The sequence below is a fragment of the Callithrix jacchus genome, chromosome 4 (assembly GCF_049354715.1).
Source record: "Callithrix jacchus isolate 240 chromosome 4, calJac240_pri, whole genome shotgun sequence".
Classification (NCBI taxonomy): Eukaryota; Metazoa; Chordata; class Mammalia; order Primates; family Cebidae; genus Callithrix; species Callithrix jacchus.
The window spans coordinates 115782908-115798786 of record NC_133505.1 but is presented as its reverse complement, the minus strand read 5'-3'; the positions used below and the strand labels follow the sequence as shown (position 1 = coordinate 115798786).

General features: G+C 38.3%; 1 protein-coding gene across 9 annotated transcripts in view; it reads left to right on the top strand.

Annotated features, from left to right (window-relative positions):
* The window catches only part of AK9 (adenylate kinase 9), a 221005-nt gene that overhangs the window by 47843 nt on the left and 157283 nt on the right, over positions 1-15879 (top strand). For all 9 annotated transcript variants that reach the window (XR_013534480.1, XM_035296488.3, XM_035296487.3 and 6 more), the window contains exons 9-12: positions 493-567; positions 3543-3641; positions 9784-9923; positions 10004-10184. Coding sequence is in view for 8 of the 9 variants with exons in the window: in XM_035296488.3 (XP_035152379.3) it covers positions 493-567; positions 3543-3641; positions 9784-9923; positions 10004-10184 (495 nt within the window). In the remaining variant the exon portion in view is untranslated. The remainder of the gene's footprint in view (positions 1-492; positions 568-3542; positions 3642-9783; positions 9924-10003; positions 10185-15879) is intronic.

The window sequence follows — 15879 nt, the reverse complement described above, 5'->3', positions numbered from 1 at the left end:
CTGGGTTTAAAAAAATCCATAAGAAAAAATGTGTATTAAAATAATAAAAATACATTGTATTGTTTAAATGATGCTAGCATCTATATGAAGAAAATCTGTGGCTTAAATTTTAATCAGATGCTTCCATGGTTTGGAAACCAAATAGCAAAGCTATGAACATATGCAGATAGATGCTCCAAAACATTTTGTATTGGAGCATCTATCTGCTTTTTTGGAGCATCTATCTGCTCCGGTACATCTATGGGAAAAAATATTAAAGCATCAATATAGAGAAAAAAGATATTTTTAACAGGAAAATACAATTAATGATGAGAAGATTAGTTTGAGCTTTTGCAAAAGATCTCTTGAGCACTGAAAACAACATATATTATAACATGTATAAGGCAAACAATTTACTTTAAATATTTCTGCACAGTATATTAAGATTCTGATCTTGTATTCTGTTTTTCCAGTGATCCTGTATTGTAAAGTTTCTTTTTCTATTACCTGCAGGAAGTAATGGCTGAACACAGTCCCCAGTATCTCATTGAGCTAAGTGGAAATAAACCACCAGAGGAGCTCTTTACGGTAAGTGCAGTGTTCAGCAGGAGTACTTTACAGCATGGAAAATTTAAAAGCTATTGGCAGCATTGTACTTCTTTTAATAAACAGGAGTATATTTATATTTGAACACCATTTATCTTTGAACAATTTGTCTTGACAGTTAAAATTTTGATATTCTGTTTATTCATCTGTTCGTTTTAAAATCAAAACTACATTCAAATTTAAAATCTCTGTACATCCAAAGGTGTCAGAAGAAAAGTAAAAGCAATGGTAACCAAAAGCACATGAGAAGATGCTGAACATCATTTGTCATTAGGTAAAGGCAGGTCAAAACCATAATGATGTACCCCTTTTCCCTTCTAGGATGACTAAAGTAAAACACACACACACACACACACACACACACACACACACACACTAATAAAAAGTGTTGGTGAGGATGTAGAGAAATTGGAACCCAAAAATGTTTTACAAAAATATAGTAACTATTTTTTAAACATCTAATAAGTGTCTGGCATTATAATGGGCTCTAGGGATACAGATACAAAGGAGGCAGATGAGCCCACACGTCTCTTCCCTCATGCAGTATCCAATATGTTGGGGAAAATAAATGTTTAGAGAGCAGTTTGTGTTATAGTCAGGGATATACATGCATGGTATTATAGGAGTTCATGGCATAATGACAAAACAATCAGGTAAGGAGGACCACCACTCTGAAATTATCTTTACATAGAAACTTAAAGGACCAGTAAGAACTAGACCTTGAAGACAAGGGGAGGTGAGGGAAATGGGACAGTGTTCTATGCTGAGGGGAGGGGCTATGTCAAGGTCCCAGAGGCCAGAAAGAGCATAGTGAGTTGCAGGAATGGAACATAGGACTAGAACATAGGAGGTTGGGGTAGGAGGGGTGGAATAGAGCCAAGACTAGAAATAAGCAGGGGTTGCACCAAGAAAGACCTTGTAAACCATATTAAGGAGTTTAGACCTCAACATGAGTGAAAGATTTTAAGCCAGAAAGTGCAAATGATCCTATTTCTGTTTAAGAAAGATCACTCAGTTCCATGCAAAGAAAAAATGAAAGGAGAATCAAATTGGTGATAGGAAAACTAGTTTTGGCTTTTGCCATCAATCAGATATGAGACGGTAGCCTAACCTAGGGTAGTGACCACAGGAATGGACAGAAAAGGACAGAACTGAGAGGCATTTAAGAAATCTACTTGACAGAACTTGGTGAGTAACCTAATACGGAAATTAAGGGAGAGAGAAAAGTCAAAGATAATGCTCAGATTTCTAGCTTTATCTGATTGGTGGCAACATGGTAACAGTGCTAGTTGTAGAGCCAGATCACGGAGAAGCTCCTCACTTGAGACATGCTCTTGCCAAGATCACCTGTCATCTCATGATCAAAGCCACTGCTCATTTTTCAGTCATCATCTAATTCAATCTATAATAGAAGCAAGATTTGACACAACAGATCACTTCTTTTTTTCTGCACCTTTCTTCCCTTGGCTTCTCGGACATCACACCATAGTAGTTTCATTACACCTCACTGGACACTCTAATTCTCTAACCTGCAGTGTTTCAGGACCCCAGAGTTCACAAGGCATGAGCTCTTCTCTGTTTACCCTCACTCGTCAAGAGACTTCATTCCGTCAGTGGCTTTAGATATCTTCTAACCACTGACAACTCTTAAATTCATGTTACTATCTCAGATCTTTCCCCTGAATTCCACACTTGTATACTTAACGGCTGCCACTTCTGTTTTTTTAATTGGATGTCTACTAGTCATTTTGGATTTAAGTGTGTGAGATAGAACTTCACCACCACCATCCTGCCCCCAATGTGCTCCTCTCACCATTCTCCTCTTTCAGTAAATGCCAAAAACACCCAGCCAGCTGCTCTCCTTGACTTTTTTTTCTCACATGCCACATCCCATTCACCAGTATCTACACAGCAGGCTTCTCCTTCAAAATATAGCCAGAATTCTACCGCTTTTTACTACCTGGAACACACTTTCCTCAAGGTAGAGGACTCCAGGGGTCCTGGCTGGAACTGCCAAGCCTGTGAAGGCCCCCATTGGAACTAGTACTCTGCACTTCCACTCACGTTCTATTGGCAGAGCAGGCTACATGGAGAAGCTTGGCATTAGTGGAATAAGGAAGTACTCCACCAAAAATGAACTAGGGAATTAATCCATGAAAGTTGCATTGTGAACAAATAACACAATCTATCACAGGCTACCACACACCATCAGGAGTTTGGCTATCTCGCCATCTCCCATTTCATGTGCTGACCTTTTTTATTTTTCCAGATTCTTCCACATAGTGTCTGCATTAATTTCCTGGGGTTGCCATAACAAAGTGCCACAAACTGGTGGCTTAAAATGACATAAGTTTATTCTCTCACAGTTCTGGAGGCTAAAAGTCCAAAATCAAGGTGTTGACAGTGCCATGCTCCTATCAAAGCCTATTGTGGAAGCTCTACTTTGGTTTCTTCCAGCTTCTAGTAGCTCCCAGCATTCCTTGGCTTATGGCAGCATAACTCCAATATATGCCTCTGTCCTCACATGGCAATCATCCCTTTGCCTGAAGAGGTCCCAGAGACCAAACCTCTAAGGACATATCTGGGGACCAGATGGCAGACTGTTATGAGTTGAAATGTGTCCCTCAAAAAGATATGTTGAAGCCCTAACTCCAACACCTGTGAATGTGACCTTATTTGGAAAACTAAGGTCTTTGCCTATGGATTAAGAGAAGAGACTCAGACACATAAGGAGAAGATGGCTCTGTGAACTCAGAGGCAGAGATTGGAGTGATGCATATACAAGCCAACACATACCAAGGATTGTCAGCAAACAGCCAGAAGCCAGAAGCAGCAAGCAAGGATTCATCCCAGAGGCTCAGAGGGATCACGGGCTTGGCTCATAAGCCCATTGCTATTTCAGAATGTTGGAGATATTCAGATGCCAACGTAGTTAAATTTGTGTTCTTTAAATCTAGATTGTTATGGATCGACTTAAATATCTGAACCTAAAAAGGGCAGCTGTTATAACCAAACTTCAGGGTGCAGAGGAAGAAGTTAGTGACACATTGGAAAATGTAAGTTATATGGAACTGTTTGAAAGTCTGCTTTTCAATATATATTGTGGGCAGCGTGTAGTGGCTCATGCATGTAACCCCATGGGAGGATAGCTTAACCCCAGGAGTTCAAGACCAGCCTGGGCAACCTAGTGAGAACTTGTCTCTACAAAAAGAAAAGAAAAACTTAGCCAGGTGTGGTGGCATGCACCTGCAGTCTCAGCTACTCAGGAGCTGAGACGGGAGGATTGCTTAAGTCCAGGAGGTTGAGGCTGCAGTGAGCCATGATCACACCACTGCATTCCAGCCTGGGCAACAAAGCCACACTCTATCTAAAACATATATATATATATATTATAGATAATAACTTAATTAACTTATTATTATTAATTTATTTTATGTATTAATTTATATTTGCACACGTATATGTATGTTGTGGTCCTAACTTGTACTCTTTGATAAAAATGGATTTGATTTCTGGGAAGAAGCTGTAATATTAGCACAATATCCTTTTAGACATTAGACACAACACAAGTTTTGAAACAAAGAAAATCAAAACAAACACAAGAATAATAAGAAAGAAATCCAAGTTCAGTTTAAAAATTTGCAGCACCAAAGAATCTGAAGACATTAAAGTTCTTAACTCCATAAGTGCTATTTATTTATTTAATCATTCAACCAATTTTTTTCTTAGTAACTAATGTGTTCCTGGCACTAATGTGCTATATATGTGATAGATATCAAATTATAACTGCCAACTGCCAAAACTGCCACAAGGAGTTTTAATTGGAGGATTCGATCTATTCTGAGAAGCTGAGTTTCACCTATATGAGTAGAAATTATTTTTTAAAAATGCATACCAGGTCTGGGCACACTAGCTCACATCGGTAATCCCAGCCGTTTGGGAGGCTGAGGTTGAAGGATTGATCGCTTGAGCCCAGGAGTTTGAGACCAGCCTGGAACATAGGTGACTCTGGCCCTAAAAAAATTAAAAAAAAATAACCAGGCATGGTGGCACATGCCTATAGTCCCAAGTACTTGAGAGGCTGAGGTGGGGGAATCAACTGAGCCTAGAGGTTGAGGCTGCAGTGAGCCATGATTGTGCCACTGCACCCTAGCCTGCATGATAGAGCAAGATCCTATCTCAAAAATAAAAATAAAATAAAATAAAAACATATACCAGGATCATAAATAGATATGATTTAAATTTTAAAACCTTTGAAGAAAGAGGTCATTATGTTATTCTTTATCATAACAAGATCTCAGTGGGTCCACATAACTGGAATATGTTGGGACCTCTGCAACATGAACTGATGTTGAAGAGGAAGAAAGGTGGGCTTGGTCAGAACAGAGACTGGGAAAAATAAATTATGTACTGAGGCTTCCTGTTCTAAATCATCATTGAAGGAAAAATAAAAAGTATCTATAAAACCTGCAGGAAATTTCTGAGCCAGAAAGCTTGTCCTGAAAAAGCATTGCATGCATGGGGCATAGGTGTAAAGTTGTAGTTCATAAGCTGTATGATCAGGTGAGCCTGCCTCCTTTTTCATAAAAGGGAAGAAGATGTGGCTGTGTATGCCAGAGTCATTATTCATATCCCTTAAGCAGCATTTCTACCTGGCAGTCCAGCCCACCTCCAAAAGAATCATGTTGGAAGCTTACTACAAATACAAATCCCTCAGGCCCGAATCCCAGACTGATTGGACTGGAGATGGAACCCGAAAATGTATTTTTACAAAATCTAGAATGAATTTATATAACCATTTAAGTCTGACAATGCCTACTTTAACTCTTGGGTTGCCAAAGGAGCCTGGTCAATTAAAGTTGATTGGTCTACAGGTTCCTGTGTTTTTAAAGGACTTTAGATGAATAACCTTCAGCTAAAGGCAGGTGATTTTTAGAGAATCAATATAATGGAAATATTTAAAGCAGTGATTCCCAGCCCTGACTGCAATATGGTGTCATCTAGAAAGCTTTTTAAACATAACAATTCCCAGGTCAGTTAAAACAGAATTTCTAGGATAGGGCTCTGTCATTAAGTGAAACAAAACAAAACAGAGTATGACATCAAAGGCACAGACTACAAAAGAAAAAATACAAAAAACTTTTGTGCATCAACACTATCAATAGAGGCCAGGAGTTTCAGACCAGTCTGGCCAACATGGTGAAACCCCATCTCATCGACAACAACAACAAAAAAAAAAAAAAAAAAAAAGGAAAACACCATCAATCAATAGAGTGAAAAAACAAAAACAACCCACAGAAAGGAGAAAAAGATTTGAAAATTATATGTCTGATAAGGGATTAATATGCAGAATATGTAAAGAACAACTATAATTCTACAGCAATAAAACAATCCAGTTCAAAAATGGACAAAGGCTTTGAATAGACATTTCTCCAAATAAGATATATAAATGGCCAATGAGTACATGAAAAGACGCTGGATATCACTAGCCATTAGGGAAATGCAAATCAAAACTACAATGAGATGCCATCTCATGTCCATTAGGGAGCTATTCAAAAACGAGAAATAACAAGTGTTGATGAGGAGAAATGCCCTCTTGCATTGTTCATAGGGGCATAAAATGGTGCAGCTGCTGTTTAAAATAGTTTGGTGTTTGCTCGCAAAGTTAAACATTATCATCATCTATCCAGCAATTATACTTCTAGACATTTCCCCCAAAGGATTGAGATCAGGATCTCAAACAGATACTTGTACACCAATACTCATAGAAGCTTTATTCACAATAGCCAGAAGGTGGAACTAACCCAATGTCCATCAAGATGAATGGATAAGCAAAATGTGGGGTGTGTGTGTGTGTGTGTGTGTGTGTGTGTTTGTGTGTGTGTGTATGATGGAATATTATTCAACCTTAAAGAGGAGTAAAATTCTTATATATGATAAAATCTGAGCCATGAAAACATACTAAGTGAAACAAGCAGATTCAAAAGGGCAAACATATGATTCCACTTATACAAGATACACAGAATAGACAAGTTCATAGAGACAGAATGTAGGATAGAGGTTACCAGGAGCTGGGGGGAGGAAGAATAGAGGGTTATTTCATGAGTACAGAGTCTGTTTGGGATGATGGAAAAGTTCTGGAAATGAATAGAGGTGGTGGTTGTACAACACAGTGAATATACTTAATACCACTGAACTGTATGCTTAAAGGTGGTTACAAAAGCAAATTTTATGCGATGTGTATTTTACCACAATTAAGAAACTAAAAAACAAGCCCAAAATCTTCCCTAGGAGATTCTACTATTCAGCCAGGGAAGAGAACCACTAATTTAAAGGGGTAGGAGAGGCACAGAGACCTTACTGTAGACTCCAGCTCCCTGGTGAAAGGTGAGAGAGCTGTAGCACCTGATGAGTTGCTGGAGAGGAGGGGCTGTGCAGGTGGATGGGGATGTGGGTGTGGGTTTGTGCAGTAGGAGGAAGGACAGGGTCAGACTGGCACCCAGCACAGTAGAAGTTTTAGCTTTTGAGTCACACAGACCTGGATTTGAATTCCAGCTATACAGCCTTTCAGACCTGCACTCGGCTTAACCTTGCTGCCCTTTATTCAATTATATATATATGGAATAAAAATCCCTATGTCATTGTGTTATTGTAAAGATTACGTGAGATGATGTTTTTAAAGTGCCTAGAACCAATGGTGATTTAAAAAATCTAACAATTGCATTGCAGGGCAGGGCTGGTTTTATGACACAGGACGATGTGCTTAGTTTAATGCTCTGCTGCTGCAGTCTTGAAATTCTTAATAACTGTAGAACAAGGGCCCTGTAATGTTCATTTGGTTCTGGCCCTGGCAAATTGGTTTGTGCTCTGCAAGGGCATTCACCCTATCACAATAGAGCTGGCAAAAGTGCTGGAGACATTTTGGAGGCATTAACCCTAAGTTGTTGGATCATGGAAAGGTCCAGAAGTTCTTCAGCAAGAGGATGGGTCGGAGTAGAGTTTGACGGTAGTGGCCAACTTTCTTCTGCCCCTGCCTTGCTACCGTGGTTGTGTCTGGGGTCCCTCACAAGCTCCTCTGGTTAAGTCACTCCAAAAAGTATGCTTCCTGTCTTCTGATCGAGAAAGAAGTAGTGGGAGGGGGCCAAGTAGGGTGGGAGTGGCTCTGGCACTAGCACCTTCTTTCAAAGTTTTCCAACCAGTCATACGGTTTTCTGCTCTCCATTCATTTCCCTTCAGAGGTACCTGGTATCACAAGGTCCCATGGCTTTCCAGTGTTTTGCAAAATGAATCCACTGGTCCCATGTTGTTCCTGCCTCTCCCATACCTATCTTTGCTCCACAGATATTTAGCTTTCACCTTTCTCTGACATAAGTCAGTTATCCATCTGCTTTCTAACTTACAAAATTATGTTGATCAGGCTAACAGCCTGATCAACATCTCTAGTCTCTTCTCCCATTCCCTGTGTCCTCGTGAGTTTATTCTTTTTTAAAAAATTATTCTACTATCATTTTAGTGAGGTTTTAGGAAGGCAGCAAACATATATGCATGTTTTCAGTCTGCTTTGTTTAAGCAGAAGCCAGTCCGGATCATTCTAAGCCTGTAATATCAAATTCATTCAAAAGTTCCTCTTCTCCTCTCCCCTCAGCACCTGCTAAACCTGTGGCACCACGGGCATGAAGTTGAGAGAGGAACATGATCTGCTATTCAAATACTTAACCTTTTAGAGAATATTTACGGTCTATTCAAATACTGTTTTCATGTATGAGTGCGAAATATGGATGATAAGGAAAGAGTGACTGCCTCCTGACCTAACTGGGCACGGTTTCAGTTCCTAGCTCATTGTCCAGGAACTCTGTGGAGAAGAGCTGTAGCTTAATGTGCTCCATGGATGAGGTTCTCAGTCTTATGCAAGTCCCCTAAGCATTGACAGTTTCCTTAACATTTACTATCACTTCCAGCTCTCACTTTGGAACATTCATGCAGCATCTCTGCAGTACACATGCCTCTTTGTTCTCTGATGCTGCAGTGGTCCAGGGAAGATCATAGCTCACAATCTCATCTGCATTCCATAGTCAACTATGATATATAAATGTGTGACCCCCATCTGAGGGCTGGAGGGAGCAGTTTTCCCCTGGCCATTATCCACTGTCTTACTTCATTTTCTTTTGCTATAGTAAAATACCACAGACTAGGTAATTTATAAAGAAAATAAGTTTATTTGGTTCACAGTTCTGGAGCCTGGGAAGTCCACGTGCATGGCACCAGCATCTGATGACGGCCTTTGTGCTGTTTCCCATGGTAGACCGTGAAGGACAAAAGAGTGCAAGAGCCAGAGCCAGGGCTAGAGGAGGCCAAATTTGCCTTTATAACAATCCCACTCTCAAAATAACTCACCCACTGAGATAATGACATTAATCTATTTATGAGGGCAGAGCACTCATGACCTAATCACCTGTTAACAGTCCTACCTCTAAATACCATCACAATGGCAATTAAATTTCAACACGAGTTTTGGAGGGGACGTTAAAACCATAAACCTGACCATGCCATCTCTCACCAGTTTTCTCATCCCCTGCTAAGGAAGCACAAGGACAGATGAACCTTTCAAACAATCTATCATATGGTAAAATAAGCATAAATATAAAATAAAATAAGCATGTTCCCAACTGAGATTTAGCAGTTTTCTACAGAATTTTGCAGTCTGTAGAAGAGTATTTTTTAACTTATCTGGAGGTCACCAACTGAAAGAATTGCTGATGAAGGAGACTTTAAATTTTAAGAATGAAAGAACCACTTATAGCTAAGTAAATGAAAAACAATGTGTATATAACATCGTAGGTATATGTAAAAGCCAGGGTAAATTGACAAAGAATCTGGTACATTTTCAAAATTTTTTAACAAGAATTTTTCAGAATCTGTTTTCTAAGAAAGATAGAAAATGTACAATCTACCTTATGCTTATTTTACAACGTGATAGAAATTACTCAGTAAAATTTATTTTTTTAACATAAATGAAAACTAGTCTTATTAAATCAAGGACAAATGCAGAATGTTGCAATTAAGAAAAAAAACAAAATTTGCTTTTTAAATTATTTCTTAAATAGTAAAGCACTATAAAATAATGAATGAAATATTTAATACTGCTGATTCCAGCAAAACTTAGGCCCATATTTTTAATGTAGTATTTGCAATTCACAGGGTGAGCTGTTTCGTACTCTTGCATCTTATAAACCTATTGCACCACGATATAGATGGCAGAGAAGCAAATGGGGAGCTACATGTCCTGTGAATTTAAAAGACGGTAACGTTTATTCAGGATTATCAGATTATTCTGTGAGGTAAGTAAGATTTTTAGAACTTAATTTTAAAACTTGCTCATACGTCTTTTCAGTTGGTTACTTATATGGCATATTTTAAGTTTTCTAGGTAAGATCTACTGTCTTTCATCAGAAGAAGCATTAAAATCATTTTTATTGAACCCACGTCCCTATCTGCTTCCACCTATGCCGGCACCACCATGTAAAGTATTCATACTTGGACCTCAGTATTCAGGGAAAACAACACTTTGCAATATGCTTGCAGAAAATTACAAAGGAAAGGTAACCATCTATCTATCTATCTATCTATCTATCTATCTATCTATCTATCGATCTATCTATCTACCATGTACCTATCTATACTCGATTATAATTTGTAGGATTTTATTTATACTCATTTTTTAAAATTTCAAGCTTTAATTGGAAAATTGTTCCACTGGGCTTAGAGTAGGGAAAGCATTTTTTGGTTGTTGCTTATTGCTGCTTCCAGACCACAGTCCCTCCCTGCTTCCCAAAAGCCCCCAGATGTAAATGTCATGTCATTCAGACTATGCCACCTATTAGCTTTCTTTGTTCAACTCATCTTCTGTTTCCTGGGTTTCACTACTCTTGGCTTACTCTTGCTCTCCCCATATACTCACTCCTGTCCTAATTCTTGGCGATTTCAGTTTTACAAAGATGATCCTCTCAACACCTTGACCCCTTCTCCCTCAGTAATGTTGTTCTCCACTCAGTAAATTATTTTTAGCTTAGACAAGAGTGATAGCAGTAAAGGGGTTAAGAAACAAGCATATTTGGGATACAATTTGAAGGCAGAGCCAAAAGATTTGATGAGGGATTGGAATGTGGAGGAATTCTAGGAAGGGCAGTGTGGCTTGAGGATGGCCTATGCAAGAAGGAATGGCAAAAGATAATGGGTAAAGTCATAGAGCAATTCAGGCCACAGGAAGGTGTTAGAAGTCGTTCCAAGTCCTTCTGCATTCTTTTAAGCACAGGAATATCATTTCCTATTTGCTTTTAACTTTTTCATTGTAAAACATGACAAACATACAGAAAAGTGAAGCCCCACTGAGTTATCACAAAATAAACCCCCATGTAACCACCACCCAGGTCAAATATGGAATGTTGCCAGCACCCAGAAGCCTTGTCATGTTTCTTCTCAATACCAGTCTCCTCACTCTCCACACAAACGTAACCACTGCCCAGAATTTTATGGCATTCACTTCCCTATTTCTTTTACGGTTTTGCCATGGAAGCATATGTCCAAATATCATAGGTTAGTTTAGCATGTTTTTTTGAACTTCATAGGCTTAAACAATTTATCTTCTTTGTTCCTGGCTTCTTTCACTTAACATTATAATTATGATATTTGCCCACACTATTGAATGTAGCTGTAGTTTGTTCATTTTTACTGTTTTCTTGTATTCTGTTGATTGAATTACACCATGATGTATTTATCCACATTTGAGCACTAATAACTTTGATTGATTCCAGATTTGAGTGAATGGCACTACTATAAATATTCCTGTACATGTCTCTTGGTGCACACATGGACAAATATTTAACTTATGTAGATAATGCCAAATTGTTTTCCAAAGTAGTTCCATTAATTCACAGTACTATCTACAGTGTATGAGACTTTCCTTATTCCACATTCCTGTCAACTCTTATGATGGTCAGTCTTTCTAATTCTAGCCATTTTAGTGGGTGTATAGTAGTATCTCACTGTGGTTTTAATTTGCATTTCTCTGATGACTAATGAGGTTGAACCTCTTTCATATATGTTCACTTGTCATTTAGATATTTTCTTTCTGAAGGGCTTTCTCAAGTATCTTGCCCGTTTTTAATTGTGTTTTTTGTATATTATTAGTAAGAGTTCCTAATATTTTCTATATACAAGTTCTCTGTTGGTTATAAGCATTATAACTACTCTCTGTCCCTCTGTGGTTTGCCATTTTACTTTTCTTTTTTAAAAAATTACACTTTAAGTACTGGGGTACATGTGCAGAATGTGCAAGTTTGTTACATAGGTATACATGTGTCATGGTAGTTTACTGCACCCATCAACCCATCATCTACATTAGGTATTTCTCCTAATGCTATCCCTCCCCTAGTCCCTCAACCCCCAACAGGCCCCAGTGTATGATGTTCCCCTCCCTGTGTTCATGTATTCTCATTGTTCAACTCCCACTTATGAGTGAGAACACACAGTGTTTGGTTTTCTGTTCTTGTGTCAGTTTGCTGAGAATGATGGTTTCCAGCTTCATCCATGTCCCTGCAAAGGACATGAACTCATCCTATTGTATGTCTGCATGGTATTCCATGGTGTATATATGCCACATTTTCTTTATCCGGTCTTTCACTGATGGGTGTTTGGGTTGGTTCCAACTCTTTGCTATTGTGAACGGTGCCACAGTAAACATACATGTGCCTGTGTCTTTACAGTAGAATGATTTATAATCCTTTGAGTATATACCCAGTAATGGGATTGCTGGGTCAAATGGTATTTCTGGTTCTAGATCCTTGAGGAATCGCCAAACTGTCTTCCACAATTGTTGAACTAATTTACACTCCCACCAACAGTGTGAAAGTGTTCCTATTTCTCCACATCCTCTCCAGTATCTGTTGTTTCCTGACTTTTTAATGATCACTCTTCTAACTGGCATGAGATGGTATCTCAATATGGTTTTGATTTGCGTTTCTCTAATGACCAGTGATGATGAGCATTTTTTCATGTTTGTTGGCTGCATAAATGTCTTCCTTTGAGAAGCATCTGTTTATATCCATTGCCCACTTTTTGATGGGGTTGTTTGTTTTTTTTTTTCTTGTGAATTTGTTTAAGATCTTTGTGGATTCTGGATTTTAGCCCTTTGTCAGATGGACAGATTGCAAAAATTCCCCCATTCTGTAGGTTGCCTGTTCACTCTGATGATCATTTCTTTTGCTGTGCAGAGGCTGTTTAGGTTAATTAAATCCCATTTGTCAATTTTGGCTTTTGTTGCCATTGCTTTTGGTGTTTTAGTCATGAAGTCCTTGCCTGTGCCTATGTCCTGAATGGTATTGCCTAGGTTTTTCTCTAGGATTTTTATGGCTTTAGGTCTTATGTTTAAGTCTTTAATCTATCTGGAGTTAATTTTTGCATAAGGTGTAAGGAAGGGATCCAGTTTCAGCTTTCGACATATGACTAGCCAGTTTTCCCAGCAACGTTATTGAATAGGGAATTCTTTCCTCATTGTTTTTGTCAGGTTTGTCAAAGATCAGATGGTTGTAGGTGTGTGGTGTTATTTCTGAGGCCTCTGTTCTGTTCCATTGGTCTCTATCTCTGTTTTGGTACCAGTACCATGTTGTTTTTGTTACTGTAGCCTTGTAGTATAGTTTAAAGTCAGATAGCATGATGACTGCAGCTTTGTTCTTTTTGCTTACAATTGTCTTGGCTATGCAGGACTTTTTGGTTCCATATGAAATTTAAGGTGGTTTTTTCCAATTCTGTGAAGAAAGTCAATGATAGCTTGATGGAGATTGCATCAAATCTATAAATTACTTTGGGCACTATGGTCATTTTCATAATATTGATTTGTCCTATCCATGGGCATGGAATATTTGTGTCCTCTCTTATTTTCTTGAGCAGTGGTTTCCAGCTCTCCTTTAAGAGGTCCATCACATCCCTTGTAAGTTGTATTCCTAGGTATTTTATTCTCTTTACAGTAATTGTGAATGGGAGTTCACTCATGATTTGGCTCTGTTTGTCTGTTATTGGTGTATAGAAATGCTTGTGATTTTTGCACATTGATTTTGTATCCTGAGACTTTGCTGAAGTTGCTTATCAGCTTAAGGAGATTTGGGCCATTTCACTTTCCTAATGGTAACTTTTAATAAACGGAAGTTCTTGATTTCAACAGATAATGATTTATCAACCTGGTCTGTTATCATTAGTGCTTTTTATATCACACTTAAGAAAATTTTTCCACCTAAACATCATGAGGATATTGTCCTGTATGAACTTCTAAAAGCTCTATTGTTTTGACTTTCACATTTAGATATATAATCCACCTAGACTTGACTTTCTTATACTGTGAAGGACAGGGTAAGTTTTACTTTTTCCCATATAGATATTCAGTCATTTCAGGATCACTGAAGAAAAGATCATCATTTATCAACTGTTTTGCCACCTTTGTCTTATATCATGTCTTTATACGTGTGTGTCTGTTTTGGGACTCAGTGATCTATTTCTTTTTTACTTCATTTCTTTTTGAGACAAGATCTTGCTCTGTTGCTCAGGTTGAAGTGCAATGGTGCCATCATAGTTCACTGCATCCTCTAACTCCTGGTCTCAAACAATCCTCCCACCTCAGCCTCCTGAGTAGCTGGGATGACAGATGCATACCACCATGCCTGGCTAATCTTTGTATTTTTTGTAGAGATAGGGTCTTGCTATGTTGCCCTGGCTGATCTCGGGAGCTCCTTGCCTTAAATGATTCTCCCACCTCAGCCTCCAAAAGCACTTGGATTACAAGTGTGAACCACAATTCCGAACCTCACTGATTTTATAGAGAGAAATTTTATATAGAAAAATCTTTTGGGATTTTTAACTGGGATGGCATCACATTTATCAATCAGCTGGAGAAAGCACATCTTTACAATATTGACTCTTCTAGTCCATAAATATCATACATTTTACCTTTTGTTTAGCCCCACTTTCATTTACATTAGTAATAATTTAGTCTTCCATGTAGAAATTTACACAAATCTCTACATATTTGATGGGTTTTGATGCTATCATAGGTAATATCATTTTTAACTAACTAAAACTTCCCTCTATTATCTTGCATGTTATATATTATTTTCTTTAAAGAGTCACCCAAGAAATAATGCCTGACATATTACTTCTAACATAAATTGGTACTTTTACACTTCTTAGATAATGCAAGGGTCTTACAATTCCAACATACCTTGAAAATGTGTTTCCACATTATCCTGTAAAGCATCACTTGGTTTTTAATGTACAGACGTCATAGACCATACATATCTCTTAATACAACATTTTCATACACTGTTTATATTTCCATCTCCAAAACAAAATTCTACATTTTAAATTTATAATATTCAGGAAAGATGGTGTGATACATTGCAAATATAATTGGTGGAATGTCAAAATCAAGGATAAGTGTTTAGAAAACTTCCTCATGTCAGTAACAGAGTCTCAAAGGTTCCCAGCCCTAAGAAAGGCCATTTTACTACGTGGAAAACAAGTGTGTTTTATTAATACCAATCATATTAAGTGTTTGGTGATCACATAATGATATTTTAACCATTTTGCATCCAAATATGATTACCTATTACTTGTAATAGGGCTTTGCTTATGTTTTAGTTACATTATAGAATTTGAATCCAGTTATAATGCATTATAAATTTCCCATTTAAAACAATGAAATGGCCGGGCGCGGTGGCTCAAGCCTGTAATCCCAGCACTTTGGGAGGTCGAGACGGGTGGATCATGAAGTCGAGAGATCGAGACCATCCTGGTCAACATGGTGAAACCCCGTCTCTACTAAAAATACAAAAAAATTAGCTGGGCATGGTGGCACGTGCCTGTAATCCCAGCTACTTGGGAGGCTGAGGCAGGAGAATTGCCTGAACCCAGGAGGCAGAGGTTGCAGTGAGCCGAGATCGCACCATTGCACTCCAGCCTGGGTAACAAGAGCGAAACTCCGTCTCAAAAAAACAAAAAAACAATGAAATATGAGCTGGGCATCGTAGTTCATGCCTGTAACTCCAGCACGTTGGGAGGCTGAGGCAGGAGGATCCCTTGAGTCCAGGAGTTTGCGGCCTGCCTAGGCAAAATGGTGAGACCCTGTCTCTAAAAAAGTAAAATAAAATAAAATCATGAAAAATTATTTCTGACCCTCAGAAACTGAAATAATTATTTTTGTTCATTTTAAGTCATTAAGTTTTTAGATACTTTTTAATGCAGCAATTA